At 48.0% G+C, this 27,661-nt stretch overlaps 1 protein-coding gene across 1 annotated transcript in view; it reads right to left on the reverse strand.

The window, feature by feature from the left end:
- LOC119963896 (transmembrane protein 127) overlaps window positions 1-26,106 on the reverse strand; it is a 50,221-nt gene extending 24,115 nt beyond the window's left edge. The window contains exon 1 of the mRNA XM_038793278.1: window positions 25,836-26,106. Coding sequence (XP_038649206.1) covers window positions 25,836-26,022 — 187 coding nt within the window. The 5' untranslated portion in view covers window positions 26,023-26,106. The remainder of the gene's footprint in view (window positions 1-25,835) is intronic.
- Window positions 26,107-27,661: the final 1,555 nt, after the last annotated feature.

Raw genomic sequence — 27,661 nt, forward strand, 5'->3', positions numbered from 1 at the left:
AGGGGGAGATGGGCTGTAGAGCTGAGTAAGGTTACGGACATAGGAAGAGTACACCATTTGGCCTCTCAAACCTGCTCTGCATTCAATAGGATCATGGCTGATCGGAGTTTGGCCTGAACTCCACTTTCCTTCATACCCACTATGCCCTTTGACTCCTTTGACATATTTAATTCAGCTTTCAAAGTATCCAATGACCCTGCCTCATCTCCATCTTAAATGAGAGACCCTTTGGGCTGGATTTTCCAAAGATGGGGCTCTGTCCACACGTCATAGAACGTAGAATATAGAACATAGAACATAGAAAAATACAGAACAGAACAGGCCCTTCGGCCCACGATGCTGTGCCAAACTTTTGTCCAAGATTATGAACAAATTAATCTACACCCCATCATTCTACCATAATCCATGTACCTATCTAACAGCCGCTTGAAGGTCCCTAATGTTTCCGACTCAACTACTTCCACAGGCAGTGCATTCCATGCCCCCCTACTCTCTGGGTAAAGAACCTACCTCTGACATCCCCCCTATATCTTGCACCATTCACCTTAAATCTAGGTCCCCTTATAATGGTTTGTTCCACCCAGGGAAAAAGTATCTGACTGTCTGTCTATTCCCCTGATCACCTTATAAACCTCTATCAAGTCGCCCCTCACCTTCTCCATTCTAATGAGAAAAGGCCTAGCACCCTCAACCTTTCCTCATAAGACCTACTCTCCATTCCAGACAACATCCTGGTAAATCTCCTTTGCACCTTTTCCAAAGCTTCCATAGCCTTCCTAAAATGAGGTGACCAGAACTGCACAGTACTCCAAATGTGGCCTTACCAAGGTTTTGTACAGCTGCATCATCCCCTCACGGTTCTTAAATTCAGTCCCTCTGCTTATGAACGCTAGCACACCAGAGGTCTTCTTCAGAGCAACTTTCAAAGATCTATGAACATAGACCCCAAGAACTCTCTGCTCCTCCACATTGCCAAGAACCCTACCGTTAACCCTGTATTCCGCATTCATATTTGTCCTTCCAAAATGGACAACCTCACACTTTTCAGGGTTAAACGCCATCTGCCACTTCTCAGCCCAGCTCTGCATCCTATCTATGTCTCTTTGCAACTGACAACAGCCCTCCTCACTATCCACAACACCACCAATCTTCGTATCGTCTGCAAATTTACTGACCCACCCTTCAACTCCCTCATCCAAATCATTAATGAAAATCACAAACAGCAGAGGACCCAGAACTGATCCCTGGGGTATGCCACTGGTAACTGGGCTCCAGGCTGAATATTTGCCATCCACCACCACTCTCTGACTTCTATTGGTTAGCCAGTTCGTTATCCAACTGACCAAATTTCCCACTATCCCATGCTTCCTTACATTCTGCATAAGCCTACCATGGGGAACCTTATCAAATGCCTTATTAAATCCATGTATACTACATCCACTGCTTCACCTTGGGGAACCTTATCAAATGCTTTATTAAATCCACGTATACTACATCCGCTGCTTTACCTTCATCGACGTGCTTGGTCACCTCCTCAAAGAATTCAATAAGACTTGTGAGGCAAGACCTACCCTCACAAATCTGTGCTCACTATCCCCAATCAAGCAGTGTCATTCCAGATGCTCAGAAATCGTATCCCTCAGTACCCTTTCCATTACTTTGCCTACTGAAGACTAACTGGCCTGTAATTCCCAGGGTTATCCCTATTCCTTTTTTTGAACAGGGGCACGACATTCGCCACTCTCCAATCTCCTGGTACCACCCCTGTTGACAGCGAGGACGAAAAGATCATTGCCAATGGCTCTGTAATTTCATCTCTTGCTTCCCAAAGAATCTTGGATATATCCCGTCAGGCCCGGAGGACTTGTCTATCCTAATGTTTTTCAAAATGCCCAACACATCTTTCTTCCCAACAAATATCTCCTCGAGCTTACCAGTCTGTTTCACACTGTCCTCTCCAACAATATGGCCTCTCTCATTCGTAAATACTGAAGAAAAGTAGTCGTTCAAGACCTCTCCTATCTCTTCAGACTCAATACACAATCTCCCGCTACTGCCCTTGATCGGACCTACCCTCGCTCTAGTCATTCTCATATTTCTCACATATTTGTAAAAGGCTGTATCAAGGTTTTCCTTGATCCTACCCACCAAAGATTTTTCATGCCCTCTCTTAGCTCTCCTAATCCCTTTCTTCAGTTCCCTCCTGGCTATCTTGTATCCCTCCAGCGCCCTGTCTGAACCTTGTTTCCTCAACCTTACATAAGTCTCCTTCTTCCTCTTAACAAGACATTCAACCTCTCTTGTCAACCATGGTTCCCTCACTCGACCATCTCTTCCCTACCTGATAGGGACATCCATATCAAGTACATGTAGTACCTGTTCCATGAACAAGTTCCACATTTCAATTGTGTCCTTCCCTGACAGCCTATGTTCCCAACTTATGCATTTCAGTTCATCTGACAGCATCGTATTTACCCTTCCCCCAATTGTAAACCTTGCCCTGCTGCACGCACCTATCCCTCTCCATGACAAGTGAAAGTCACAGAATTGTGGTCACTATCTCCAAAATGCTCCTCCACAATGCTCCCCACTAACAAATCTATCACTTGCCCTGGTTCATTACCAAGTACCAAATCCAATATGGCCTCCCCACTGGTCGGACAATCTACATGCTGCGTTAGAAACGCTTCCTGGACACACTGCACTGCACAAACTGCACAAACACCACCCCATCCAAACTATTTGATTTAAAGAGTTTCCCCTCAATGAAATGATATTTCATTTCCCAATCAATATTTGGGAAGTTGAAGTCACCCATGACTACTACCCTGTGACTTCTGCACCTTTCCAAAATCTGTTTCCCAATCTGGTCCTCCACATCTCTGCTGCTTTTGGGGGGCCTATAGAAAACTCCCAACAAGGTGACTGCTCCTTTCCTATTTCTGACTTCAACCCATACTACCTCAGTAGGCAGATCCTCCTCGAACTGCCTTTCTGCAGCTGTTATACTATCTCTAATTAACAATGCCACCCTCCCCCACCTCTTTTACCACCCTCCCTAATCTTATTGAAACATCTATCACCAGGAACCTCCAACAACCATTTCTGCCCCTCTTCTATCCAAGTTTCCGTGATGGCCACCACATCGTAGTCCCAATTACCAATCCATCCCTTAAGTTCACCCACCTTATTCCTGATGCTTCTTGCGTTGAAGTATACACACTTCAAACCATCTCCGTGCCTGCAAATACTCTCCTTTGTCAGTGTTACCTTCCCCAGTGCCTCACTACACACTTTGACGTCCTGAACATCGGCTACCTTAGTTGCTGGACTACAAATCCGGTTCCCATTCCCCTGCCAAATTAGTTTAAACCCTCCCAAAGAGTACTAGAAAACCTCCCTCCCAGGATATTGGTGCCCCTCTGGTTCGGATGCAACCAGTCCTGCTTGTACAGGTCCCACCTTCCCCAGAATGCGCTCCAATTATCCAAATACCTGAAGCCCTCCCTCCTACACCATTCCTGCAGCCACGTGTTCAACTGCACTCTCTCCCTATTCCTAGCCTCGCTATCACTTGGCACCGGCAACAATCCAGAGATGACAACTCTGTCTGTCCTGGCTTTTAACTTTCAGCCTAACTCCCTAAACTTGTTTATTACATCCAGACCCCTTTTCCTACCTATGTCGTTGGTACCAATGTGCACCACGACTTCTGGCTGCTCACCCTCCTCCTTTAGGATCCTTAAGACACGATCCGAGACAGCACGGTAGCATGGGCACTGGGCAGCACGGTAGCATGGTGGTTAGCATCAATGCTTCACAGCTCCAGGGTCCCAGGTTCGATTCCCGGCTGGGTCACTGTCTGTGCGGAGTCTGCACGTCCTCCCCGTGTGTGCGTGGGTTTCCTCCGGGTGCTCCGGTTTCCTCCCACAGTCCAAAGATGTGCGGGTTAGGTGGATTGGCCAGGCTAAATTGCCCTTAGTGTCCCAAAAAAAAATAAGGTTAATGGGGGTTGTTTGGTTACTGGTATAGGGTGGATACGTGGGCTTGAGTAGGGTGACCATTGCTCGGCACAACATCGAGGGCCGAAGGGCCTGTTCTGTGCTGTACTGTTCTAATTCTAATTCTAATTCTAATCCCTGGCCCTGGTACCCGGGAGGCAACATACCTTCCGGGAGTCTCGCTCGCGACCACAGAATCTCCTATCTATTCCCCTAACCATTGAGTCTCCTATCACTATTGCTTTTCTATTCTCCCCCCTTCCCTTCTGAGCCCCAGAGCCAGACTCAGTGCCAGAGACCTGGCCGCTAGGGCCTTCCCCCGGTAGGTCATCCCCCCAACAGCATCCAAAACGGTATACTTGTTTTGAAGGGGAATGGTCACGAGGGATCTCTACACTGTCTGCCCGTTTGTTTTCTTTCACCTGACTGTAACCCAGCTACTCTTGTCCTGTACCTTGGGTGTGGTTACCTCCCTGTAACTCTTGTCTATTACCCCCTCTGCCTCCATTCCCTCTTACCTTACAGAATACAACTGCACTGTGGACCAACTGGAACTCCGCCCTCCGACTCTGCTCCTCGTCAGCTGCACTCTCTGTAAACTCCCGGCTCACTTCACGCTTTTTGAGGAAACGTAGGAAATGAAATGAAAGGAGCACCTGACTCCCTCCTCACCTAACTCCCTCAGTCACCAAACTCTCACTATAGCACTCAAATGCACCCAAATTCAGCACTCAGTGCAAACCAACGCTGGCGTTTCACTGCAGATTTTCCTAAAAAAAATAAAGAGCAATTCACCTCCCTGCAGGGGGCTGGTAGGGACCAGGGGAGCTTCACGCAGCTTTGGCTGGAGATACAGACCCCCGCACTTCCGGTTCCAAGTCCGCGCATGCGCATGGTGACGGCCTCCAGCGGCCGCGCCGAATGCAATGGCGGACTCAGCCGGTGGACCTGGACCAAGAAACAAGGTCCCACCGTTCCGTCCCGCACCGCTCCATGTGACCCGCCCGATTGCCGCCCTGGCGGCCCATAAGGCCCCACCCCCGGTGCTTGATTACTCTGCCCCCCACCAGGGCGGCCGCAGACTGAATCCGCAGGCCGACTCGAGAGTCCCAACCGGCCAGACGTGGTTAGAACCACGCCGTCGGGAATTTGGCCGGTCGGGACTGGAGTATCGCTGGATGGGCCTCTGGCAATGGCCCCCAGCCGCGCCGCATAATTCGCGGGTGACTGCCTGAATGGCGTTTGCACTTTCCCGACGTGTCTGCATGGGTTTCCTCCTGGAGCTCTGGTTTCCACCCGCAGTCTATAGATGCGGTTAGATGGATTGGCCAGGTTAAATTGCCCCTTAGTGTCCAAAGATGCGTAGGTTAGGCAGGGTTACAGTGGCAGGTGAGTGGGCCTAAAGGAGGGTGGTCTTTCAGAGGGTCAGTGTAGACTCGATGGGCCGAATGGCCTCCTTCTGCACTCCAGAATTCAATCGAGTGAACCTTCTCTGTGCTTCCTATAGGAGACCAAGCTATGCGTGGTATGGTTGATGTGGTCTCACCAACACCCTACACAAATGGAGCAAAACTTGGCTACTTTTGTATTCCATTCCCCTTGCAATAAATGACAACATTCCATTCACCTTCCTAATCACTTCCTGTACCTGCATATTAACCTTTTGTGATTCACTTACCAGGGCGCAGGCTGAGAGGGCCCGTAGGGCTGTTCCTGTGCTGTATTGTTCTTTGTTGATACCCACATCTGCCACAGTTCTGTTATCTCTCTCCATTTAAATAATATGCTGCTTTTCAATTCTTTTATGCTGCTTTTCAATTCTTCCTACCAAATGGACAAGTTCACATTTTCCCACATTATGCTCTGTCTGCCACTTTTTTTATCCACTCACTTAACCTATTTATATTACCTTAGCAGACTCTTTAGGCGCCGGAAAAGCAGCTCGCCACAGCGTTGCCATTGAAAGCCAGGAGACCAGCTCCCGGGATCTACCCTGATCGCAATGCCGCGCGAGATTCAACGCAATCTTGCGAGACATTTCAATGCATGGGATCACCTTTATCAAATCTGCATATTAGGGCGAGCAGTAAGCCTCACTCTAAAGTGCAGATTCTCGTGGTATCAGAGGCTTTGTGATTCAGCCCCTTCGCCTCAGAGACCTTAGGAGAGCGCCGTTCAGCACTGGTCCCCACAGACAGGGACCAGGCAGAACGGCACATGTGGGGTCTCCCAGGGGATCACAGGCCTCCTGTTGCATGCCCTCTAGGAAGGGTGGTGCACTGGCATTTCAGTGCCAGCCAGGCACCCTGAGTGCCATCTAGGTGCCAGCCGGGCACTGCCAAGGTGCCCGGCTGGCATTGCCAGCTGGCATGGGCACTGTCTGCGTGTGATTGGGCCAGGGTTGCCCAATGTCGGTGTTGGGGACCTGGGGCAGGGTGAAGGGGGACGGGGGTGGAGAGAGGCCGGGCACCTTCCCGTATGGGGGGGGGGGGGGGGGGGGTGATTGTTTTGGGGATCTCGGAGATCGATACGCCAATTAAAGGTGGTGTCCTGATCTCCAGCGAGCGGAGCTCCCCCGTGTACAAAACGGGACTATGTACAGCCTCAACTGTGCATTCCCTGTTCAGGCCCCTTATTCAACGCGAGTCACGTTGAATAGCCATGTATTTCTCGGCACTGCGAGCATCGGGAAACACGGAGCTAACATGCTCGCTATGGGACTTTGTTCGCTTTTGGCAGAACCATGTTCCTCGTGTCCTCTTCACAACTTACTTTCCTACCTATCTTTGAGTCATCAGTAAATTTAGCAATCATATATTCAATCTCGTCAACCAAATCACTAATTTATAGAGGCCATGAATGAACTTAAACACAAACTCCAGCTGGTGATGGTTATCCAGCACCCAGAGTTCCCACATGGAACAAGATGTGCACTCCATGGATTGGAACCGCCTTCCCATTCCACTATCTTTTAGAAAATAAACCGTACTACTGAAAAACAAAAGAGAAAATTTGAACCCATGACAAAGAATAAATGGTTTGCTGAGGGAGATGGCGCTTCAAACATTCTGAGACAAGCCAAATCCAGAAGATACAATCTGAGTAGTCACACAAAGTAGATAATTCTTGGGCACTGGAGGGGGGTTCTGGAGTGCATCATTTCAGGGAAGATTATATCAGTACTGACTAACATTATACAGTCAGTTCTGAGCTTCTCCAGTAACCCTTCCAGAAATTACAGTTCTCAGTACTAATTGCTAAATTGCTATTCATAGAGCTTTTTCTAACGTAGTTGTTTTTTGGCACAGATATCAGCTGTTAGCAGAAAGCTTCAGGAAGTTCCCATGTACTTTGTTAGTGGCAGATACGCTTGCCATTTGATCTAACTTCCAGTATCAGTACAATGACGACAGCAACAGGAACAAGTTACATCACCTCTGCCAATAAAGTTTCTAAATCACTGGCGAATGGCACGTGACTATTGGACCAGATGCCTGGGGGCAAGAAAGATCTACAGAACAGTTTGAATTCAGACTTTGCCTCGCCACATCTCTCGCAAGCTTTAAAAGCCCCCTCAAAACTACCTCTTCCACCCGTTTTCAGTTCCCATCCTAAACGTCCCACCCGCTTTCAGTTTGGTGCCCCTGACTTCCCCTGAAAGGCACCTTTGTTACTGAAAGGGTGCTGTATGAAGATCAGTCGTTATCATCATGATAGTGTTAAATCACTCAAGTTTCCTCCCTCAGCAGAACCTCATCTTCCAAAATCGGGACCATCTTTTTCCCAATAATACTAAGCAGGTGGGCCCAATAACCTAGTCTTGACTGAAAACCAGAGACAAAAAGGTGAATAAAAGACATTTTGCATCTGATTAGGAGATTGGACCTTGAGTACTTACTTTCAAGGTAACAGGCAGGAGGTTACTCCTCAATAACAATTTAAAGGCACTCATGAGACTTAACTTCACAAGACAAATTGTATTTGTGGGAAATGTGCTAAAAAAGGTTGAACATTTGTATAACAAAGAATCATAAAATCTCTACAGTGTTGAAGGAGGCCATTCGGCCCATTGAATCTGCACAGACCTTCCGAAGGAGCACTCTACTCGGGTCCACTCCTTCGTCCAACCTGGCCTATCCCCGTAACCTAACTTGCATTTCCCTGGACACTAAGGAGTAATTTAGCCAAGTCAGAACGTTTAGTGTGCGTTTCTTTCTCCCCATGCAGGTATATTACAACTGATCACAGGAGGCAATCGAACAATGCAGAAAATGTGGTGTTGACAGGAAGAGAAAGAAACAAACCCCCAATTTGAAGCAAATTTTGACTTCTGCTCAACTAGAGACATGAGGTATGGTGCTCAGGGGCAGCATTGTGTACCATATGCAAGATGCACTGCGGCAGGGCAGCACGGTAGCGCAGTGGGTTCGCCCTGCTGCCTCACGGCGCCAAGGCCCCAGGTTCAATCCCGGCTCTGGGTCACTGCCCATGTGGAGTTTGCACATTCTCCCCGTGTTTGCGTGGGTTTCGCCCACACAACCCAAAGATGTGCTGAGTAGGTGGATTGGCCACGCTAAATTGCCCCTTAATTCGAACAAATGAATTGGGTACTGTAAAAAAAATTTTTAAAGATGCACTGCGGCAACTTGCCAAGGTTCCTTCAACAACAGCACCTTCTACCCCCGACCTCCACCACAGGGTAAGGCAAGGGCAGCATGTAGCCATCTGGGATGGCCACTTTCAGTATATAAAATGGATATTTCAGAGTCTATAGGGAAATATGGACAATGCAAAGCAACAAGCAGGCACAGAGCCTGAATATATATTTGGAAGGCAGTCAGCAGACGGAACCGAAACTCTGGGTCGATTTACATATTGATGTTCCATTTCCGAGGAACAAAGGACTAGTACTCAGGTAGCCGATACTATCTCAGACATTCCGGCACCACTACCCCAACCAGACACACACAAAGCAAGGCCAACGGCCACTTAGGACACGCCCAGCCATCAAGGCACCCGCCCCTTTATTGGTTTAGATCGATGACAATGATCAAGAAGCTGCCCAATTAATTGGGACCAAGTTTAAGGCCCGTCTAAAAGCGCGCAAAGCCCCTCCAAGTATAAGAAGGAACCCCCGCGAAAGGTTCGCTCTCTTGGAATTGGCTCTCAAGCAGAGAGACCCTTCCACAAGCTGCACCAGAAGCAAGTAAGTTCAAGGTCAACGCTCACTACCAGACGGATGACCTTAGCTGTACTCCTGTTACCTCTTCAAACCCAACAGCCTCAGATCCGAACAACGGCCATTGTCCCTCTGACTTAAGTGGCCACCCGAAGTTAAGTATAGGCGTTAGTGATAGATATAGTTTAGCCTGTAGTGTTATTGTGCATGAGTAAATCATACTGTGTGTAAATAAATACCATTGACTTTGAACTAACTAACTTGTGTCTTGGCTCTTTGATCGGTATTCGGGTTGAACCTTGTGGCGGTATCGAGAGATACCTGGCGACTCTGAAAGTATACTCACAATTAGGATTAAGAAAGGCGACCTTATTAACTGCTACATTTATAGCAAGTAAACAGAGCAACAAGCGTTCGCCTGAAAAAGCCACGACCTGCAAGTTCCCCATAATGGCGGCACATCAACCTGACGTGGAAATGTATCATCATTCCTTCATCATTACAGCGTTGAAATCCTGGAACCCCCTCCCTCATAGCACTGTGGGTGTACCCATACCACATTAAATGCAGTGGTTCTAAAAGGAGGATCACCACTATTATCACATGTATCATGGTGATACAAGGACTGATGGGCACAGGTTTAAGATTCTGGGCAAGAGTTGAAGGTGGAAAGTAAAAAAGAATGTTTTACATAGCGTGTGGTAATGACCTGGGACGTGGGATGGTGGAAGAGAAAATGATCAATGACTTCAAAAGGAAACTGGGTGGGCACTTGAGGGAAATAAACCTTCAGGGGCTAGAGGGATTGCACATGGACCCACTAGATTGCTCCCCGGGGAGCCCACATGGACAAAATAAGCTGAATGGCCTCCTTCTGGTAGGCAGGGTAGCACTGCAGATTATGGTTGACCACAGCCTCACAATTCTTCTTCAGATGCTGGGATCTTTAAAATCCACCTGAACAGACACGGGGGACTTCAATTTTGATTTTAATTGTATACATTAATGGGATGTGAGTGACATGTTAGCACTGTCGCTTCACAGCTCCAGGGTCCCAGCTTCGATTCCCGGCTTGGGTCAATGTCTATGCGGAGACATTTCTTCACCCAAAGAGTGGTGAGCCGGTGGAATTAATTACCACGGAAGTAGTTGATGCTAAAACATTGAATATATTCAAGAGGCAGCTAGATATAGCGTTTGGGACGAATGGGGTCAAAGGATTAGGCTACTGAGTTGGATGATCAGCCATGATCGTGATAAATGGCGTAGCAGGCTCGAAGGGCCAGAAGTCCTCCTCCTGCTCCTATCTTCTATGTATCTATGTCTGCACCTTCTCTCAGTGTCTGCATGCGTTTCCTCCGGGTGCTCCGGTTTCCTCCCACAGTCCAAAGATTAGCAGCTTAGGTGGATTGGCCATGCTAGATTGCCCATCGTGCCCAAAGAGGTTCGGTAGGGTTTCTGGGCTAAGGGGATAGGGTGGAGGTGTGGGCTTAAGCGGGGTGCTCTTTCCAAGGGCCGGTGTCGACTTGATGGGCCGAATGGTCTCCATCTGCACTGTACATTCAATGATTCTGGGCTTGAAATGACTCTGACCATCACCAACCCATAAGGAATGGTAACAAGTTCTGGCCTTGCCAGCAATGCTCACATCCCATTAATGTATATCGTTAAACTGAAAATTGAAGTCCCACCTGTCTGTTCAGGTGGATTTTAAAGATCCCAGTATCTGAAGTTGAATTGAGAGCTTTCCCAGGCTGTGGTCAAATATTCCTCCTTCAAATATTACTATCTACAAAGAAAAACCCCAAATAATTTCTTATTCATCTCTATTGTTCATGGAATATTGCTGATATAGAAAGGCTGGTGCATTCACCTGCTTAACAGTCATTGTATGAAGCACCTATGACATGTTTCAATACAATAAGCTGCACTGACAACCAAATATTAATTGACCAACATTCAAACTTTCACCATTTCTTTCTGGAAGGCACTGACACTTGGTGTCTCATGGTCAATGTTATATTGACCAAGTAAACACTTTCCACGTGTTAACTAGGACAGCACCGGTTAACAGGCTAATCAACAGTAGGCTTCCCAGTTTAGAGCAATCCTGTCCTTATCTGTTCACAATAATTCCAGCAAAACCTATTGCATAACTATCAGGACCGGAACAATGGATGATTTTCACACACCGTGCCCTTAAGAGTTCTTAGCATGGTCTAGAATTGCAGTTTCTGGTTTGTCTGTAAAATAGACCTCTTAAACCACCCCCACTTTGTGGCATTTTGCTGCAGATTAAGCACTTCAATGAAGGTGGTTCAACCCTCTCTTTGAGTACGTTTGTTCTCAGGATGTGGGCACCACTGGCAAGACCGCATTTATTGCCCATCCCTACTGAGACGGCACAGAGAGTAAACTACATTGTACAAGTCTGCAACTGGTAACAACGACAAGTACCCTTCTGCAACTGGCCAACGCTCCACTTTCCTAATTTGCAAGATTACAGTTTCCCAATAGACACTCCATGTCACGTCCCTAGCCGTGATTCCTCGACAATCATCCAAGCTATTTTTGTAACAGCAGGGTTTGCACCTGCGAGAAGAATGGTTGAAACAATTATAGAGTGAGAAGAGAGGTTGTTAGCTTTTGCAAGGTTAAAAACCATAACAGTGGATAAATATCTAAATCATATAACTATAATAGATATAAATACAGGGTGGGATTACAGGTTGTGTTCTAGAATCATAGGATCCGTAGAGTGCAGTAGGAGGCCATTCAGCCCATCGGGTCTGCACCGGTCCTATGAAAGCTTACTTCACCCAAGCCCACTTCCCGTCCTATCCCAATTATCCGTTACTGTAACCACCACATCTCTGGACACCAAGGGGCAATTTAGCGTGATCAGTCCACCTAACCCACACACCTTTGGATTGTGGGAGGAAACTGGAACACCCGGAGGAAACCCACACAGAAATAGGATAATATGCAAACTCCTCAGAGTCACCCAAGGCTGGAATTGACCCGGGTCCCTGGCGCTGTGAGGCAACAGTGCTAACCACTGTGCCACCTGTGAAGTTCTAGCTTTTAAAAATTCTTTTATGGGGTGTGGGCATCACTGGCAAGGCCAGCATTTGTTGTCCATCCATATATACCCTTGAACTGAGTATCTTGCTAGATCATTTCAGAGGGCAGTTAAGAGCGAACCACATTGGGTCTAGGGTCACATGTAGGCCAGACCAGGTAAAGATGGCGGATTTCCTTCTCTTTTAGTGAACCCAATGGTTTTGACAACAATTGGCAATGGTTTCATGGTCACTATTACTGAGGCTGGCTTTCAATTGCAAATTTTATTCATTGTGTTTAAATTCTACCAGTTGCCATTGTGGGATTTGAGTCCATGGTCTCTAGCGAATTAGCCTGGACTGTTGGATTACTAGTTTAGTAACATTAACATGCTCCAACTCCATTGGAAGCATTAAGAGCCTTAATAACAAATGTCTCCTGTTCCCAGTAAAAACTAATTTTCTATTTTAGAAACCTGACCTTTGGTTTCCAATTTTCTAGCTTAACTAAAAAGGCTCCAAAACCAGGAGTCCAACAGACCAGATAAATGCAATTCAACAACTTAGAACATAACTGCATCATACTAAACTCAATCCCTGACAGTTTCTTTACTAACTTGTATCGTTATCCAAAACTCCATATTATACTGTGCTTCATATCACCAGCTGTCTCTGTGCAATCTTCATCTAGGAGGATCTGAAGGTATATTTAGTGGGCTTATAAGTGCACTTATAATAAAGCAATGGAGAAGATGTAACTTTTCTGTGGTCCGGTGTTCTCCATTATAAGTCATTTTATTTGAATTGAGAAATAAATGCTGTCTACACTGCCCCATCTGGCAATTTAATTAATGCGGCAGACCCAGGGAGCACCAACCTGCAAGTTCCCTTCCAAACCACACAGCATCCTGATTTGGAACTATATCGCTGTTCTTTCACTGCCACTGGGTCAAAATCCTGGAACCCCCTAACAGCACAGTGGGTATACCAACACCACATGGACTGCAGCAGTTCAGCAAGGCAGCACATCATCAACACCTTTAACGGCAATTAGGAATGGGCAATAGAACATAGAACATCCAGTGCAGAAGGAGGCCATTCGGCCCATCGAGTCTGCACCAACACACTTAAGCCCTCACTTCCATCCTATCCCCGTAACCCAATAACCCCATATAACCTGATTGGACACCAAGGGCAATGTAGCATGGCTAATCCACCTAACCTGCACATCTTTGGACTGTGGGAGGAAACCGGAGCACCCGGAGGAAACCCACGCAGACACGGGGAGAACGTGCAGTCTCCGCACAGACAGCGACCCAGTGGGGAATCAAACCTGGAACCCTGGCGCTGTGAAGCCACAGTGCTAGTCACAGTGATGGGCGGCATGGCAGCACGATGGTTACCATTGTTGCTTCACAGCGCCAGGGTCCCAGGTTCGATTCCCGGCTTGGGTCACTGTCTGTGCGGAGTCTGCACGTTCTCCCTGTGTGTGCTTGGGTTTCCTCCGGGTGCTCCGGTTTCCTCCCACAGTCCAAATATGTGCAGGTTAGGTGGATTGCCATGATAAATTGCCCCTTAGTGTCCAAAAAGGTTAGGTGGGGTTTCTGGGTTACGGGGATAGGTTGGAGGTGTGGGCTTAAGTGGGGTGCCCTTTCCAAGGCCCAGAGCAGACTTGATGGGCCGAATGGCCTCCTTCTGCACTGTAAATTCTGTGATTCATAGTCACTTGTGCTACCGTGCTGCCATGTTGGCAATAAATGCTGGTCTAGTTAGTGACACCCAAATCCTATGAGAGAATATATATATAGAAGCATACAGCAGTGTGTGGCTGCCCTTATATTTCGCTCGCTGCCTTTCTCAGTAACATTAACATTTTGCAATTATTAAATTAGATTTTGTCCACATTATGAGTAGATTGCCTACTTGCATGTGCTTTTTATACACTAATCAGATTACATTCCATCTGCATTAAATGTTAAAGGGCTCCTTGATTTGCTCAACAACAGGGATTCTGTGTCTTGCGTAGTCACAAGTGATAAAGAAAAGTTCTGAGGGAGTATCATGTGGTCTCTCGCGTTAAAGTGACCTCATGCAGAAACAATAATGAAATGCTTGTTTGAAATCAAAGGCTATTCTAAGCTAGCTGCTTATTTTCAGTTTTCCTCCTTTCCCTGATCGGCAAGAATCAGTAAGATGCCAACATGCAGTCATTCCTTAGCCCTGAGTCTAAAGACTATTTACCTGGTGCAAAGGCATGAAGGAGCAACACAACCAAATTCAATGGCAATACCCACAGGGATACAATTCCCAGTTCCAATCACTGGAAATAATCCACGTAGAACACTTCCATCTGAGGCTGGTTTCATTTTGACAATGGTTACTTTTTAACTCAGGAACAGACTTACCAATCTATTTTTAATAGACTTAACAATAATTTTCTTGCTATTCAGCAAGATACCAATATATTGTTGTTATGGGCAATCAGTTGTAAAACGATCCTGTGGGTATTTAAGAATGCATTAATGAGGTGAAGATATCGAATGACATAAAACACGTTAACTAAAACATACTCGTCAAATCATTGTTGAAGCAACATGTTTCGGTACATGCAGGTTAGGGCGTTTGCCAGGCGGCAGATGGAGGAGTTCCCCTTGTTGCCCCCACGTGGGGTACGGGACAGGGTGCTCTCGGGGGTGTGGGTCGGAGGAGGGAGGATTTCGGACATATACCGGGTAATGCAGGAGGTAGACGAGGCCTCGGTGGAGGAACTGAAGGATAAATGGGAAGAGGAGCTGGGTGAGGAGATTGAGGAGGGGACGTGGGCGGATGCCCTGGAGAGAGTGAATTCCTCCTCTTCCTGTGCGAGGCTTAGCCTCATACAGTTCAAGGTGCTGCATAGGGCCCACATGACTGGGTCGAGGATGAGCAGGTTTTTCAGGGGAGAAGTCAGGTGTGCTAGGTGCTCGGGGAGCCCAGCGAACCACGCCCATATGTTTTGGGCGTGCCCAGCGCTGGGGGAGTTTTGGAAGAGAGTAGCAAGGACGGTGTCGGGGGTGGTGGGATCCAGGGTCGAGCCAGGCTGGGGACTCGCAATTTTTGGGGTGGCAGTGGAGCCGGGAGTGCAGGAGGCGATAGAGGCCGGTGTTCTGGCGTTTGCATCCCTAGTAGCCCGGCGGAGGATCTTGCTCCAATGGAAGGATGCGAGGCCCCCAAGCGTGGAGGCCTGGATCTCGGATATGGCGGGGTTCATTAAATTGAAGAGGGTGAAATTTGCCCTGAGGGGATCAGTACAAGGGTTTTTCAGGCGGTGGCAGCCTTTCCTGGACTTCCTGGCGGAACGGTAGGGAAATAGGCCGACAGCAGCAGCAACCCGGGAGGGGGGGGGGGGGGGGGGGGGGGAGGGGGGGTAAGGATTGGAGGGAGGGAGAACTGTGCACATGGGTTTGTGGAGGGTGCTATCTCTTTCCCTTTTGTTGTCTGGGTGCTCTTTTGATTTTTTTTGTTTTTGTTCTTTCCTTTTGTTTGAAGTTGCTCTTGAAGCTGGGGGGTATTGTTCATGGGGTGTTACCGCGGTTGTTTGTTAATAGAGTTAAGATGTTTATATTTTGTATTTTGTAAAAATGTCAATAAAAATTATATTTTTTTTTTAAAATCATTGTTGAAGCTCCTATTGTGTCCTGTGCTAACTTATGAATGAATGGACCATTACCAAAGAGGTCACAAATCTTCCAATTACAAGAGATAAAAGATAAAATCAGAATGTTTTGAGTGAGTACTTGGTTGCACAATAAATATTCACCTTCAAAGAATCACTCAGTTTTGCAATGCAGATTTAAATTACTAGTCCTACCAATTCTTCAGAAAGTTGTGGGCTCACGCCTTATCACAAGACCATAGCACACAATCTCCGCAGGCCTGGGGGATTACTGTACTCTCAGAACAGTCATCCTTTGGTTGAGATGTTGATCAAGGATTTACCCACCTATTCTGTGGGCTAAGGCGAACCTTCAAGATCTCAAAGTACTGGTTGAAGGTCCGAAGGGCTAGTTCTCCCTGTGTTCTGGTCGCTATCCCCTCCTCAATACCCAAGAAAATATCAACTGGTCATTCATCTCTTCATTGTTTAACGGCCCTGCAATTGCATAATTATTCGCAGCACAGAAAGAAGCCATTCAATCCAACAGGTCAGTGCTCGCGTTTATGTGCCAGACAAGCTTCCTCCCTTCTTCATCCAACCCCATTAACATACCCATCTATTCCTTTCACTTTCATGTGCTTATCTAGCCATGAGTTACATTTCTGCTGGGCTTGCTTGCACAGTAAGAAGTGCTGCAATTCAGTAATTCACTGTGGAAAGAGTTTAAAGCCATTTCTTTTGTTAGCAAACAATTTTATTGAGGTATTTTAGGCATATAGAAAAAGTGACATTGTACAGTACAAAAAAAGTCAAGACACAAATTAAACATAGTGCAAACCACGGCTCTGTTCACGCACAGACCTGCCTTAATATCCCCCAAATCTACTCTACCCTAACCCTCCCCCCCTCCCCCCCTGCTGACGCTTACTCCTCTGCGAAGAAGTCAATAAATGGCTGCCACCTTCGGGCGAACTTGACTTTCTCCAGGCCAAGAAAGCTCGCCATGACCGATAACCATCCCTCAGCCCTCGGGGGCTTTGAGTCCCTCCGTGCTAACAGTATTCGTTGCCGGGCTACCAGGGTAGCGAAGGCCAGAACGTCGGCCTCTCTCTCTTCCTGGACTCCCAGCTCCTCCGAAACCCCAAAGATTGCCACCTCAGGGCTCATGACCACCCCAGTTTTCAATACCCGGGACATGACATCTGCGAATCCCTGCCGATACCCCCTGAGTTTAGGGCACGACCAGAACATGTGTATATGGTTAGCCTGCCCTCCGGCGCATCTAGTACACGTCCTCCAGCCCGAAGAATCTGCTCAGTTGGGCCCCCGTCATGTGGGCCCGGTGCACGACCTTAAACTGGATCAGGCTGAACCTGGCACATGTTGCGGTCGTGTTTACTCAGCTCAGGGCTTCTGCCCAGATACCGTCCTCCATCTCCTCCCTGAGCTCGTCTTCCAACTTAAGCTTCAGGTCCTCGGTCTTCGTATCTTCAGCTCCCAGTTCCTTGCAGATGCCTGAGACTCTGCCCTCTCTCACCTCTCCCCAAGAAACTACGCGGGAGACGCGGGAAGGACGTAAGCATGTTGGTTCAGGGAAGAATATTGGCCAACAGATTGCTGATTTTTTTTACAGCTCTCTGGATTTTTAAACAGACATCTGAGGCAACCGAACGGGCAACATTAGCTTTGGAAGGACCGTTGCCTGTACAGCATTGGGACACCGGCCTTCCCATCAGATTTTATCTGGCCACAGTTCAACAATCTCGATTGGTGGTCATGCATTCAGCTGCCTAGACCCCAAGCCCTGAATTTACTGTCTAAGCATTTTCACCTGTCTGCTTCACTTTCCACCTCTAGGACACTCCTTAAACATAAAACATAGAACATTACAGCGCAGTACAGGCCCTTCGGCCCTCGACGTTGCGCCGACCTTTAAATCCACTCTAAAGCCCATCTACACTATTCCCTTATCATCCATATGTCTATCCAATGACCATTTGAATGTCCTTAGTGTTGGCGAGTCCACTACTGTTGCAGGCAGGGCATTCCACGCCCTTACTACTCTCTGAGTAAAGAACCTACCTCTGGCATCTGTCCTGTATCTATCTCCCCTCAATTTAAAACTATGTTCCCTCATGCTAGACAGCACCATCCGAGGAAAAAGGCTCTCGCTGTCCACCCTATCTAATCCTCTGATCATCTTGTATGCCTCAATTAAGTCAGCTCTTAACCTTCTTCTCTCTAACGAAAACAGCCTCAAGTCCCTCAGCCTTCCCTCATAAGATCTTCCCTCCATACCAGGCAACATTCTGGTAAATCTCCTCTGCACCCTTTCCAATGCTTCCACATCCTTCCTATAATGCGGCGACCAGAATTGCACGCAATACTCCAAATGCACCAAAAAATGCACCAAAGTTTTGTACAGCTGCAACATGACCTCATGGCTCCGAAATTCAATCCCTCTACCAATAAAAGCTAACACACCGTACGCCATCTTAACAACCCTCTCAGCCTGGGTGGCAACTTTCAGGGATCTATGTACAAGGACACCAAGATCTCTCTGCTCATCCACACTACCAAGAATCTTACCATTAGCCCAGTACTCTGTCTTCCTGTTATTCCTTCCAAAATGAATCACCTCACACTTTTCTGCATTGAACTCCATTTGCCACCTCTCAGCCCAGCGCTGCAGCTTATCTATGTCCCTCTGTAACTTGTAACATCCTTCCACACTGTCCACAACTCCACCGACTTTAGTGCCATCTGCAAATTTACTCATCCATCCTTCTACGCCCTCCTCGAGGTCATTTATAAAAATGACCAACAGCAGTGGCCCCAAAACAGATCCTTGTGGTACACCACTAGTAACTGGACACCAGTCTGAACATTTCCCATCAACCACCACCCTTTGTCTTCTTCCAGCTAGCCAATTTCTGATCCAAACAGCTAAAACACCCTGAATCCCATGCCTCTGTATTTTCTACAATAGCCTACCATGGGGAATCTTATCAAACGCTTTACTGAAATCCATATACACCACATCAACTGCTTTATCCTCATCCACCTGTTTGGTCACCTTTTCAAAGAACTCAATAAGGTTTGTGAGGCACGACCTACCCTTCACAAAACCGTGTTGACGATCTCTAATCAAATTATTCCTTTCCAGATGATTATACATCCTATCACTTATAAACCTTTCCAAGACTTTGCCCACAACAGAAGTAAGGCTCACTGGTCTATAGTAAACAGGGTTGTCTCTACTCCCCTTCTTGAACAAGGGGACAACACTTGCTATCCTCCAGTCTTCTGGCACTATTCCTGTAGACAAAGATGACTTAAAGATCAAAGCCAAAGGCTCAGAAATCTCCTCCCTAGCTTCCCAGAGAATCCTAGGATAAATCCCATCCAGCCCAGGGGATTTATCTATTTTCACAATTTCCAGAATTGCTAACACCTCCTCCTTATGAACCTCAAGCCCTTCTAGTCTAGTAGCCTGTATCTCAGTATTCTCCTCGACAACATTGTCTTTTTCCTGTGTGAATACTGACGAAAAATATTCATTTAGCACCTCTCCTATCTCCTCGGACTCCACGCACAACTTCCCACTGCTGTCCTTGACTGGCCTTACACTTACCCTAGTCATTCTTTTATTCCTGACATATCTATAGAAAGTTTTAGGGTTATCCTTGATCCTATCTGCCAAAGACTTCTCATGTCCCCTCCTAGCTCTTCTTAGCTCTCTCTTTAGGGCCTCCCTAGCTAACTTGTAACTCTCGAGCGCCCTAACTGAACCTTCACGTCTCATCTTTACATAAGCCTCCTTCTTCCTCTTGACAAGTGTTTCAACTGCTTTAGTAAACCACGGTTCCCTCGCTCGACCACATCCTCCCTGCCTGACGAGTACATACTTATCAAGGACACACAATAGCTGTTCCTTGAACATGCTCCACATTTCCATTGTGCACATCCCCTGCAGTTTTCCTCTCCATCCCACACATCTCAAGTCTTGCCTCATCGCATCATAATTGCCTTTCCCCCAGATATAACTCTTGCCCTGCGGTATATACCTATCCTTTTCCATCACTAAAGTAAACGTAATCGAATTGTGGTCACCATCACCAAAGTGCTCACCTACCTCCAAATCTAACACCTGTCCTGGTTCATTACCCAGTACCAAATCCAATATGGCTTCGCCTCTCATAGAACATAGAACATAGAACAGTACAGCACAGAACAGGCCCTTCGGCCCTCAATGTTGTGCCGAGCCATGATCACCCTACTCAAACCCACGTATCCACCCTATACCCGTAACCCAACAACCCCCCCCCCCCTTAACCTTACTTTTATTAGGACACTACAGGCAATTTAGCATGGCCAATCCACCTAACCCACACATCTTTGGACTGTGGGAGGAAACCGGAGCACTCGGAGGAAACCCACGCACACAGGGGGAGGACGTGCAGACTCCACACAGACAGTGACCCAGCCGGGAATCGAACCTGGGACCCTGGAGCTGTGAAGCATTTATGCTAACCACCATGCTACCCTGCTGCCCCTAATTCCTATCTACATACTGTGTCAGGAAACCCTCCTGCACACATTGAAACCCTCCTGCACAAAAACGGAACTATCTAAAGTACTCAAACTATAGCGTTTCCAGTCAATATTTGGAAAGTTAAAGTCCCCCATAACAACTATCCTGTTGCTTTCGCTCATATCCAGAATCATCTTTGCAATCCTTTCCTCTACATCTCTGGAACTTTTCGGAGGCCTATAGAAAACCCCTAACAGGGTGACCTCTCCTTTCCTGCTCCTAACCACAGCCCATACTACCGCAGTAGACGAGTCCTCATCAAACTTCCTTTCTGCCACCGTAATACTGTCCTTGACTAACAATGCCACCCCTTCCCCTCTTTTACCACCTTCCCTGAGCTTACTGAAATATCTAAACCCCGGCACCTGCAACAACCATTCCTGTCCCTGCTCTATCCATGTCTCCGAAATGGCCACAGCGTCGAAGTCCCAGGTACCAACCCATGCGCAAGTTCACCCACCTTATTCTGGATGCTCCTGGCATTGAAGAAGACACACTTTAAACCACCTTCCTGCCTGCCGGTACCAGCTTTGACCAACCTATTGGTCATTTGACCTAATATCTCCTTATGTGGCTTGGTATCATATGTTGTTTTATAATGCTTCTGCAATTGGCCAAGGAACATATTAATAATCATCTTTATTAGCGTCACAAGTAGGCTTACGTTAACACTGCAATGAAGTTACTGTGAATAGGGGAGATGTCAGAGATAGGTTCTTTACACAGAGTGGTGGGTGTGCGGAATGCACTGCCAGCGGAGGTGGTGGAATCAGAGCCATTAGGGACATTTAAGCGACTTTCAGACACATGGACAGCAGTAAATTGAAGGGGTGTAGGTTAGGTTGATCTTAGATTAGGATAAATGGTCAGCAAAATATCATGGGCCAAAGGGCCTGTACAGTGCTGTACTGTTCTATTCACTTCCTTGACTTCCCCGAGTCCATTTCTGATGATAGGCTATCAACTAATATTCCCTAGAAACCCACTGATTCGCACTGTTACCTTGACGACACGTCCCACACTCCGCTTCCTGTAAGGACTCTATTCCATTCTATCAGTTTCCCCGTCTCTATCATGTGTTGACAATGCAACCTTCCATTCTAGCTCTTCATATATGTCTTTGTTTTTTCCTCAACCAAGCGACCTACTCAGTGCGGTTGACAGGGCGCTCCACCATGCCCAATCTATTTCACGTACTTCTGCTCTCACACTTCCCTACCTCCCAGAACCATGCTAGGGTCCCCCTTGTCCTTACCTTCCATTTCAGCAGCTCCCATATTCAATGGATCATCCTTCCCCCAGCATTACTACCTCCAGTGCAATGCCACCACCAAACAAATCTCCCCTGCCCTCCCCGATGGAACCCTACCATGTCACTGCAAGAGATGCAACCCATGCCATATTACTTCAATCCATCCCACCATCCAAGACCCCAAACACTCCTTCCAGTAAAACAGTGGACTGAATTCTCTGTTTGGAACACTCAGTGTTCCCTCTGAGGCTGAATTGCATGTGATTCACATTTCCGTTCGGGATGCTATTCGGTAAGTGTGTCAGCACAAATTGAGAGCAATTCCCGGTTCAAAGGGCATTATAACCGTTGAGGCCGGAATTAGCGCTAAAGAGCCTGACTGCTGGAGCTGGTTTTAAGCACTCAAGCCGGTCTTCCTGAACAGCGCCTGGGAGGTGGTGGCATAGGCGGTCAGTGCTGCCAACCTCACCAAGAGGAGACAGCTGCTAATTCTGAGGGGTGGGGGTCACTGGTAAGGCCTCTACCCTGAGAGGGAGGGTTTCAAAGGCCACGGTGCAGATGTCCTTCGGTTGGAGTGAGCTCTGCTAATCCCCTGCTTCCTCTGCAGTGGGGCAGCGCTTCTGAGGAGTTCCAATTGGTGGGTCACTGACTGAGTTGGGCATGAACATCCCCTTGACGATACAGTTGGGGTATGAGGGTTTTCAGAGTGGCAGCCTGGGTGGGCTCCCAGATGACGATAGGCGCTTTGAGCATTCACAGGACGCAATAAGCAATATGAGTAGCCAGGAGCCTGTAAGTAGCGCCAAAGGGGTGCATTTAAATCACATGCTGTAGCAATGGTTGTCTGAGCCAGGACACCCCGATCCTAAGAGTCAACGGACTTGGCACCCTCGGCTGGGACAGCCCCCAGCAAGCCCAACACGTTTTGAGGCTATTTCAGAGTTTTGTTCAGCCTCCCGCTCCCCCTCAGCATTGACTCTGTTTTTCCCTCCATAGTTGCAGCCTGACCTGCTGAATTTATTTACAATACAACCTCCCCCATCCCAAGCGAGGACAAGTTGTGAATGGAAGGCAGAGGGGTAGTCTGGGGTAAATCACCAAAACAAACTGTTATTAAACCATAAAAACAGGGTGAGGATTCTGTAATCAATGAGACACAACGTAAAGCAAGACGAGTGTACAGGACTTTGCTCAAGGAAGAATGCAAGCTGTAGAGTTTTGGAGTGACTGGAGTTGGTGAAGGTAAATGGGAGCCTGAAGAGCAGGCATGGATTAAGGTCAAGGTGGCAGAGGAGGAGGGGTCACATACAAATGAGGCACAATTCCCCAGCTTCGAGGATAAGTGCTCCTGCCTGCGGGGAATCAGGACTGCTTCCTACTAGCAGTATGCATGAGCCATTCAACGGCACTTAGAAAGTTCTTGTCACAGTATCGGGTTTTATGTTGAACTTGAGAGGGATCAATCCTAAACTCGCTGACAGGTCCCTCTCCTCACAGATGGAGGTACCATTTGTTTTGGTAAATTTAGAGCACCCAATTAATTTTTTCCAATTACGAGGCAATTTAGCGTGGCCAATCCACCTACCCTGCACATCTTTGGGTTATGGGAGCTAAACCCACGCAAACACGGGGAGAATGTGCAAACTCCATACGGACAGTGACCGAGAGCCGGAATCGAACCTGGGACCTCGGTGCCGTGAGGCAACAGGGCGAACCCACTGTGCCACCATGCTGAGGTACCATTTTTAAAGGGTGCTCCGATCTCAGAATATTGCTGCAGCCCTCCCCCTAATCGCTGGATAAGCCCCTTTGCCTCAATTAGTGGCAGCCCCGCCCCCCACCCCCCAAGTGAGCAACACTTTGTTATGGGTTTGCCAAATGCCTCCCCCCACCTCAGTTTCGCCCTTCAGTATCCGCCCCTTGGCAGCACCAACCTGGTGCCTAGCACTCCAAGGGGAGTAAGGGGGGTGAGTACCCTCCCTACACTTGCCTCCAAAGTGCCAAGGGGGGATCCCTCAGGGGATATGAGGTCAGGGGAAGTGCTTGGGCTGGCCTGGAGGGGCTCAGGTCGGGAGTCTTTCCTGGGATGGAGATTGTTTGGCTGGTCTTCCGATCTGTAGCCTTGAAAATAATTAAACATGTCTTTCAGCCTGTCATGTTTCAGTTTACAATCTTCCCTCTGATGTGTTGGGATCTCCCAACATGTCAGGATCAATGGCCAAAAGAAGAAAGTGAAAGTGTTCCCTCTGTAGCCATTTTCTTGGTATCCGTTCCATCAAAACCTTTCATAATTTTAAAGAATTCAAGCAGGTCGATGAGAGGGAACCAAAATGTTCCGGAGATGAAAAAGATTTAAGGCTTAGGAACTGAGCACTGCGACGTAGCATGATCGGCACGGGGCCAAATACAGTCGCCATAGTGCCAAATGACCATAGGCTGCTTTCCCCTTTGAGGGGGAGAGCTGACTGGTGGTGATTTAACCTGAGGATCACCACACCTCAGGCCAGGGGCAAGGTTGAGAAGGCGGGGCCTTCATGAATAACCTCAGATGATATGGGAATTAAACCCGTGCTGCTGGCCTCGTGCTGTATCACGAACCAGCTGTCCAGCCAACTAATAAAGTGCGCCTTGAGAGCATAGGGAAGGTGGTAGTGCCTGTGGTAGCACAGCCCCCAAGTCACAAGGTTGTGAATCCAGGCCCTATTTCAGAATTTGAGCGCTTAATTGCATCTGAACCCTTCCAGTGCATTATGTTGGAGGCAAAATCTTTTAGATGAGAGATTAAACCCACATCTATCCTTTCAGATTGCCAAAGTGCTGATTGAAAAAGAGCACCTGGTCTTGTGGGTCTCTGTAATGATCCCACACCAACATCACCAAAACGGAATCTTGTCAAGAGCACCAGTCTTCAATGCGGAATGGTAGGGCTGTGCAAAAACCTGGCCAACTGCCTGCCCTACTTTTGATCGACCAAGAAGTACCTCATTGGCTTTTTAAGGCACTTCAGGGTATCCCTGGGGGAGATGGTTAGCAGTTTCAAATTCCTAGGGGTGCACATCACCAAAACTCTGTCCTGGTCCACTCACATCGACGCTATCACCAAGAAAGCACAACAGCGCCTATACTTCCTCAGGAAACTAAGGAAATTCGGCATGTCCACATTAACCCTTACCAACTTTTACAGATGCACCATAGAAAGCATCCTATCGGGCTGCATCACAACCTGGTATGGCAACTGCTCGGCCCAGGACCGCAAGGGACTTCAGAGAGTCGTGAATACCGCCCAGTCCATCACACGAACCTGCCTCCCATCCATGGACTCCATCTACACCTCCCGCTGCCAGGGGAAAGCGGGCAGCATAATCAAGGATCCCTCCCACCCGGCTTACTCACTTTTCCAACTTCTTCCATCGGGCAGGAGATTCAGAAGTCTGAGAACACGCACGAACAGACTCAAAAACAGCTTTGTCCCCACTGTCATCAGACTCCTAAATGACCCTTATTGACTGACCTCATTAACACTACACCCTATATGCTTCAACCGATGCCAATGCTTATGTAGTTACATTGTATATCTTGTGTTGCCCTATTATGTATTCTCATGTATTTTCTTGAATTTTGTTTAATTCCCTTTTCTTCCATGTACTTAACGATCTGTTGAGCTGCTTGCAGAAAAATACTTTTCACTGTACCTCGGTACACTGACAATAAACAAATCCAATCCAATCCTGAGGTGGTGCAGCTGGCATGAATGTGTTCATGTTATTTTCCATAACTCAACCTGGCAACTTTGATGATCTAGTTCGTAATTAGTGTCACCCCTCTAGTTAACTGGGGCATATTTTCTGTGTTCCCCCTTCCTGGGGGGGGGGGGGGAGGTTTGGAAAGTAAAGTTTAAAGCGAGGAGAGGGGAGGGGGATAACAACTGGTGTTGGTGTTTATGAAACTCTCAGGCTGCTGAGGGAGGCGGGGGTGGCCGCCTCTAACAAGAGGGATGCCGAGCGGTCTACAAGTGTCACTGCCTTCCCCCCCCCCCCCCCCCCCGCCCCCCGGCCGCCGCCGCGCCGCCGCCGCCGCCACCTCCTCCTCCTCCCTGCTCGGTCGCTTTACCTGCGGTGAGGTTTCCCTGCAGACGCACCACATAAGCCACTCCGTAGATCTGCGAGGAGGTGCCGTTCAGGGAGACCTGGAACCAGTTGGGATCGGCCACGGCCGTGCACAGTGCCACCACCGAGAAGCACTGGGTGACAGCGGCCGGCAGGTTGCGATTGTGCGGCACCGACAGCCCGCTTTCCATTCCCGCCCCCGCTGGCGCTGGATTGCCACTGAGCGGCGTCTCGGAGAGGGGAGGAGAGCGAACAGGAACCCGGCCTGACGTGCGCACTGCGTGGCCGCGGTGACACACAAAGGACTATTAACCCATTGGTGTGTGTCGAGCAGGTCCCGGGCGTATCGCAATGTTAAGATCACTATTTCCCCTCCTCCTCCAACGCTACCTGTCCTCCAATGACCAGCAACTCCGAGGAGGAGGAAACGCCTGCCCGCCCCAAAGCTGGGCCGTGCCCTGTCCACTGGGAATCACCAACTCACAACATAATTTCACATCCCGACTTCTGGATGTCCGGGAAATGAGACACACTGCTTTAGAAAGAAATTGGTGCTGCAATGCAGACTTTCTTGAGGATTTTTCAGGCTTTAGAATCATAGAATCCCTTCAGTGCAGAAGGAGGCCATTCGGCCCATCGGGTTTGCTAGGCAGCATGGTGGTGCAGTGGTTAGCATTGCTGCCTCGTGGCGCTGAGGCCCCAGGTTCGATTCTGGCTCTTGGTCACTGTCTATCTGGAGTTTGCACATTCTTCCCATATTTGCATGGGTTTCACCCCCACAACTCAAAGATGTGCAGCGCAGGTGGATTGGCCACGCTAAAATTGCCCCATAATTGGAAAAAATGAATTGGGTCCGCTATTTAAAAAAAGGGTCTGCACCGTCTTTTCGAATAATGACGTGCGTACTGCGTGGTCGCGGTGACACACAAAGGACTATTAACCCATTGGTGTGTGTCGAGCAGGTCCCGGGGTATCGCAATGTTAAGATCACTATTTCCCCTCCTCCTCCAACACTGCCTGTCCTCCAATGACCAGCAACTCCGAGAAAAGAGGCTGTTCCCCCCCCCCCCCATGTCCACTCCACCGTATTCCCATAACCCCATAACTTAACCTCCATATCCCTGGACACTTGAGGGGCAATTTATCACGGTCAATCCACCTAACCTGCACATCTTTGGTCTGTCGTAGGAAACCAGAGCACCAGGAGGAAACCCACACGTAAGACCATAAGACATAGGAGCAAATTAGGCCACTCGGCCCATCGAGTCTGCTCCACCATTCAATCATGGCTGATATTTTCTCATCCCCATTCTCCTGCCTTCTCCCCATAACCCCTGATCCCCTTATGAATCAAGAACCTATCTATCTTTGTCCTAAAGACACTCAGTGATTTGGCTTCCACAGCCTTCTGTGGTAAAGAGTTCCACAGATTCACCACCCTCTGGCTGAAGAAATTTCTCCTCATTTCTGTTTTAAAGGATCGTCCCTTAAGTCTGAGATGGTGTCCTCTGGTTCTAGTTTCTCCTACAAGTGGAAACATCCTCGCCACGTCCACTCTATCCAGGCCTCGCAGTATCTTGTAAGTTTCAATAAGATCCCCCCTCATCCTGCTAAACTCCAACGAGTACAGACCCAGAGTCCTCAACCGTTCCTCATACGACAAGTTCTTCATTCCAGGGATCATTCTTGTGAACCTCCTCTGGACCCTTTCCAAGGCCAGCACATCCTTCCTTAGGTGCGGGGCCCAAAACTGCTCATAATACTCCAAACGGGATCTGACCAGAGTCTTATACACCCTCAGAAGTACCTCCCTGGTCTTGTATTCTAGCC

This window comes from Scyliorhinus canicula, chromosome 3, assembly GCF_902713615.1.
Source record: "Scyliorhinus canicula chromosome 3, sScyCan1.1, whole genome shotgun sequence".
NCBI lineage: Eukaryota > Metazoa > Chordata > Chondrichthyes > Carcharhiniformes > Scyliorhinidae > Scyliorhinus > Scyliorhinus canicula.